The 6,677-nt window shown below is 34.9% G+C and overlaps 1 protein-coding gene across 1 annotated transcript; it reads right to left on the reverse strand.

Annotated features, from left to right (window-relative positions):
- Positions 1-511: 511 nt before the first annotated feature.
- Positions 512-1,447, reverse strand: LOC116642444 (olfactory receptor 6C3-like). The gene has a single exon (XM_032420860.1). It carries the CDS (start codon positions 1,445-1,447, stop codon positions 512-514), a length of 936 nt encoding a protein of 311 aa, XP_032276751.1.
- Between the last annotated feature and the right edge of the window lie 5,230 nt (positions 1,448-6,677).

The following is a 6,677-nucleotide window of genomic DNA, read 5'->3' on the forward strand; positions in this document are numbered from 1 at the left end:
TTTAAAATGCAAATTGCAACTACTTATTATTTCTAAGAACTGAATTTAATATAATTCCTATATTAATATAGGAAGTGTAGATTTTTTAAATGTTAAGAGATCACCAATGAACACCTTGAAAATACACAAGAAATCACACACTAATTTTCAAACTACATTTGAAGTATGATGTGGTATTATATGTACCTTTTAAGGAATTTATTAACAAAATTAAAACTGTTTTCCACATTGTGCTATAAAGTATGTCTTATAGAAATACATTTCATTGCCGCAAAATTTTGTAGGAGAAATAAAGTTTACCATATTTTAAAATAAGTCAATTAACAATGCATTGGAGAAACTTGGGTATAGAAGTGGAAGAAATGAGCTGGGAAAATATTTAATTAACTATAATGTGGCATATAAGAGACTATAGGAAGAAGCATACTGATATAGATATTTAGGAATTTCAGGATTTTACCTAGTACTCTTTACAGTGTCCTTCATTCCCCCCGCCCCCAGAAGAAATATTTCATTTACTTGAAGAAAATACTACTTTATGGACCAAATCTTTGAAAGCTTGTTTTACTTGCTGGTTTCTCAGAGTGTAAGTGAAGGGGTTGAGCATGGGGGCAACAGAGGTATTGAGAATAGCTACTCCTTTTGTCAATGATGCCCTTTCTTTTGCAGAGGGATTAGCATACATAAATATACAGCTTCCATAAGAAATGGAAATGACAATCATATGAGAGGAACATGTGGAGAAAGCCTTTTTTCTCTGACAGGCAGATGGGATTCTCAAAATCGTTCTGATAATATACATATAAGATAAAATCACCAATGCCAAAGTGAATAGCAAAGCAACCAAAGCAAAGTAAAAGCCAATTACTTCTAGGAGCCATGTATCTGAACACGACAGTTGTAGAAGGGGAAAATAGTCACATGCAAAGTGATCGATGACATTGGAAGCACAGTAATCCAGCTGGAGCAGAAGCGTAAGGGGTGGGAAAATGGTCAGGAACCCACCCAGCCACGCGCAGAGCACAAGCAGGGTGCAGAGCTTCCTGTTCATGATGGTGGTGTAATGAAGGGGCTTGCAGATGGCAACGTAGCGGTCATAAGACATGGCGGTTAGAATGTAAAATTCTGTCACCCCCAGGAAAATAAGGAAAAAGAGTTGGGCTGCACAGTTGTTATAGGCAATAGTCTTATCCCTGGTGATAATTGCCCCCAGAAATCTAGGAATACACACAGTTGTAAATGAGATTTCTAAGAAAGAGAAGTTTCGGAGGAAGAAATACATTGGTGTCTGTAGATGAGGGTCCACCAAGGTTAGGATGATGATCGTCAGGTTTCCAGTGACACTTAATAAGTATGTGATAAATAAGAAGAGGAAAATCACAATCTGAAGATCGGGATCATCAGAAAGGCCTAGCAGGACAAACTCTGTGATCGCTGTGTGGTTCATTTCTCTCTCTCCTTTTCTTCTTTTAAAAGTATTTAGGTGGCAAGAGAATTAAAGGGAGGACATGAAAGGTGTAATTCATGATGATCAATATCACCATCATTGATATGATTCTAAAATATATTCTATAGTCCATGCTGATCTTATTTTCTTTTGATCCTCTTGTTTGCATTTGGTTGTAATACATATTTTTGAGTTCTGCTTTATTAGTTTTCTTATTTGAAATGTAGCAGAAGAAGTTTGGAAATCTTTATAAATAACCCACATCATTGAAAAATGGTAAATAAAGTCAGTACTTGCTTTGTCCAATTTATACATATCATTGCATTTTTGTTGAAAAATTAAGACAAATATGCATTTTTCTTTCTTTTCTGTCATGTATTTATTAAAGGATACCCGACCTAAAAAAACAGAAATGGATGATCTTAATTTCATCATAAGGTAAAAGTGAAATTTAGAAGACTAAAGTAACACCACTATAGTTATAGGTTTTATGATATGAGAAATCAATTAATAATATTCTTAACAAATAAAGCTAGGTATTAATTATAAATTATTTAAATTAATTAGTAATTTTATTTTTATATTAATAGTTTTAAGTGTAGTTATCCATATTATATGAGAACGTTCTATACATATTATGTAGTAATATATATGTATTTACCATATGATTGAATAAATAACCTAAATATTTTATTTAACAGAAAACATATTCACTTACTTCCTGGTTTGTCTTGTAAGTCCATTGAAATCATTAATGTCTGACATCTTTGTGACTTGCTAAAAATGTATATATAGAAACATTTTTATATTTGAGCGTAAAGGGACATACAGTATTTATTTTTTATTTGACACTGAAGCACAAATTGAGAAAGTACTTGCCTCAGATCTTAGCAGTGCTGTCACCCAGATTTTCTATTTGAAAATTCTTTCTTAGTTATTAGCTTTATGAAAAATGTTTGAGTCTCTTGTAATTCTGCCTCAGCCTTATCTTTTACATGAGAACACTGATCCATAAAGATATTCCAGAAACATATAGGAAAACGTCTGCCATTTCTACTAACCTACTCAGCTAATTCCCAGCTGTGCTGGATATCCCGTGCTGTAGATTTTGATTGTTAAATTTATGACGGTCCTCTCTTTTGTTTTAGATTGTCAAATTTGTGTGTGAAGAATAGATTGCAAATCATTGCTTCTCTGCCAGCTCCAGGAAAGTTCACCCTAATCAAATTTGATTTACTTTGTCTCTATTTTATGATGGCTCAAAGAAAATAGTTCAGGAAATATAAATGAAATGCCAGAAACCTTAAAAATTGTGGAAATAATACAGTAGTCCTCTCCAGTAATGTTAATCTAAAAACTTAGGAAAGCACTATTTAAAGAGAGGACTGAGAGGGATATAACATCATTGGGGTAAGAGTACAGATTCTTAAACTAGATTGGCTTCCCTTCGCTTGGACTTATAGCTCAAATTTTCCAAGTCTACTTGTTTTGACCTCAAAAGAAAGTTGTTCATTGATCTCCTGGGAAAAAGGCCAAGTCAAGGCCAGACTGTATATTTAAAGACCATGAGGGATTTCTGGAAGCCATCCTTGCATTTCTCAGTAGCTTTTTTAACTCTTCTCTATAGTGAATCTCCCTTGAGAATGGTTGTGTTCATCTTTGTATCCCACAGAAGACCTATAATGTTGACTTCTCCAAAATAATTACTTCCATTAATCACAATTACTTAATATTTCTTGAGTAACAAAAACATTTGAGAAATATTTCTTACAAAAATAAAAATCATAATCTAATTTATATTTAATCTTCTCAAAATATGAAGTTTTCAACATATACCCTTTTTGCTGTTGTTTATCCTTAGGCTTTATTAATGCTGAGGCATCAGAAAGCAAGGCCATTTCATAATTCTAAGTTAAATAATAACTATTACAATGCACATATAATACTCACATTTTAAAAAAATATTATTACATTGGTTAACCAATTTAATCCTCTTTACAAGTAGCAATATTTAATTGGAGTGTCAATTTGCGCATCTTATTTTTCATCTTGATCTTTATCTCAAACGGTGCCTTCTTGTGTGCTAATTTAGGGAGGCTCAGAACGAGCCTTCCTGCATTCTGGTCGGGGCATCCATTAACCTTCAGGGGGCTTGGATCACATAGCCTAAGGGAGTTCATTGCTCTGGCATGAACAAGAAGGCAGACCAAAGATGGAGTCAGGATTATCATCACTCCTATACATAGATATGATATAATAACTACTTAATATTAAATAAGTGTTAAATAAAATAACAAAACATGCATTTAACATAAAATACACAATGATGAATTTATATAATCAAATAATAATTCAGTCACCAATTCAGAACTAAATCACAGCTAGGATGCAATTTGGAAATTACTTACTAGAAGAGGGGAATTAGAACAGAGTGTGGTGAAAAATGGAAGGAAAAGGTAGGCATAACTCAAATTTATGACTATGCATGCTGTATTTATTTAACCCAGTTAAAGGAGCAGTCAGTAAAGGTGCATGTTGGCAGATGTGGCTTTATCTCAGAGGGAGTGATACTCTTGTCCACTTCATTTATATTTTTTACAGCTTTTTGAGATATAATTGACATATAACATTGTGTAAGTTTGAAGGGTACAATGTGTTGATTTTATATACTTGTGTATTGTGAAATGATTACCATGATAGGGTTAGTTAACACATCTATCACTTATATATTTACCTTTTCTTTTTTGTGGTGAGAACATTTAAGATTTACCCTCTCAGCAACTTTAAGTATATAATATGGTAATCTTGTAGATCAGTTTCGTTGCAAGAATGAAATGGTGTCATGTTTTTACCCTAAAAACCCAATTAATAGGCAACAAGAAACTCTTATATTCATGAAGGGCACGTGTGCAGTAATGCTCACTTGACTGCATGCTCATTCCCATGATTTCCTGTAATTGTTGTTTAGATTTAGAGGCTTAATCCACGTTTATGTTTGGGAACTTTTTTTTGCAAAAATTTAAGTTTGGGAATTATTTTGCAATTTTCAACAGGCGATACATGTTTAGTTGTCTTCTATTTTTATTCTTAGCAACCATTATTGATCAATGGCTGGGTCCTTTAATTCACTATGTGCTGCAAAATGGTTATGTTCTTAATCTATCATTTACCATTTGCTTATTCCTTGTTACAGTTTACACGAAAAAGCCCAGATGAATGCCTACTTTATTTCTTTTTATTAAATTTTATTTTATTGTTATATTAATTACCATACATTACATCATTAGTTTTTGAGGTAGTGTTCCATGATTCATTGTTTCCATATAACACCCAGTGATGCATTCAATATGTGCCCTCTTTATTTTTTTTTATTATGTTATGTTAATCACCATACATTACATCATTAGTTTTTGATGTAGTGTTCCATGATTCATTGTTTGCATATAACACCCAGTGCTCTATGATGTATGTGCCCTCTTTAATACCCATCACCAGGCTAACCCATTCCCCCAAATCCCTCCTCTCTAGAACCCTCAGTTTGTTTCTCAGAGTCCATAGTCTCTCATGGTTCATCTCCCCCTCCGATTTCCCCCTCTTCATTTTTCCCTTCCTACAATCTTCTTTTTCTTTTTTTTTTTTTTAACATATAATGTATTATTTGTTTCAGAGGTACAGGTCTGTGAATCATCAGTCTTACACAATTCACAGCGCTCACTGTAGCACATATTTTCCCCAATGTCCATCACCCAAGTACCCATCCCTCCCCGCCCCCACCACTCCAGGAACCCTCAGTTTGGTTCCTGAGATTAATAATTCCTCATATCAGTGAGATCATATGATACATGTCCTTCTCTGATTGACTTATACGCTTAGCATAATACCCTCTAGTTCCATCCACGTCATTGCAAATGGCAAGATTTCAGGTTTGTTTTGTTGGTTGCATAATATTCCATGGTATATATATACCACATATTCTTTATCCATTCATCTGTCGATGGACATCTTGGCTCTTTCCATAGTTTGGCTATTGTGGACATTGCTGCTATAAACATCGGGGTGCATGTACTCCTTCAGAACACTACATTTGTATCTTTGGGGTAATACCCAATAGTGCAATTCCTGGGTTGTACAGTGGCCCTATTTTCAACTTTTTGAGGAAATTCCATACTGTTTCCAGAGTGGCTGCACCAGCTGGCATTCCTACCAACAGTGTAGGAGGGTTCCCCTTTCTCCGCATCCTCGCCAACATCTGTCGTTTCCTGATTGGTTAATTTTAGCCATTCTGACTGGTGTGAGGTGGTCTCTCATTGAGGTTTTGATTTGGATTTCCCTGATGCCGAGTGATGCTGAGCACTTTTTCATGTGTCTGTTAGCCATTTGGATGTCTTCTTTGGAAAATTGTTCATGTTACCTGCCCATTTCTTGATTGAATTATTTGTTCTTTGGGTGTTGAGTTTGATAAATTCTCTATAGATTTTGGATACTAGCCCTTTATCTCATATGTCATTTGCAAATATCTTCTCCCATTCTTTCAGTTGTCTTTTGGTTTTGTTGCCTGTTTCCTTTGCTGTGCAAAAGCTTTTTATCTTGATGAAGTCCCAGTAGTTCATTTTTGCCCTTGCTTCCCATGCCTTTGGCAATGTTTCTAGGAAGAAGTTGCAGTGGCTGAGGGCGAAGAGGTTGTGCCTGTGTTCTCCTCTAGGATTTTGATGGACTCCTGTCTCACATTTAGGTCTTTCAACCATTTTGAGTCTATTTTTGTGTGTGCTGTAAGGAAATGGTCCAGTTTCATTCTGCATGTGGCTGTCCAATTTTCCCAACACCATTTGTTGAAGAGACTGTCTTTTTTCCATTGGACATTCTTTCCTGCTTTGTCAAAGATTAGTTGACCATAGAGTTGAGGGACCATTTCTGGGCTCTCTATTCTGTTCCATTGATCTATGTGTCTGTTTTTGTGCCAGTACCATACTGTCTTGATGATGACAGCTTTGTAATAGAGCTTGAAGTCCGGAATTGTGATGCCGCCAGCTTTGCTTTTCTTTTTCAACATTCCTCTGGCTATTTGGGGTCTTTTCTGGTTCCATACAAATTTTAGGATTATTTGTTCCATTTCTTTGAAAAAAGTGGATGGTATTTTGATGGGGATTGCATTGAATGTGTAGATTGCTCTAGGTAGCATTGATATCTTCACAATATTTGTTCTTCCAATCCATGAGCATGGAACGTTTTT

The sequence above is a fragment of the Phoca vitulina genome, unplaced genomic scaffold (assembly GCF_004348235.1).
Source record: "Phoca vitulina isolate PV1807 unplaced genomic scaffold, GSC_HSeal_1.0 scaffold23, whole genome shotgun sequence".
Lineage (NCBI taxonomy): Eukaryota > Metazoa > Chordata > Mammalia > Carnivora > Phocidae > Phoca > Phoca vitulina.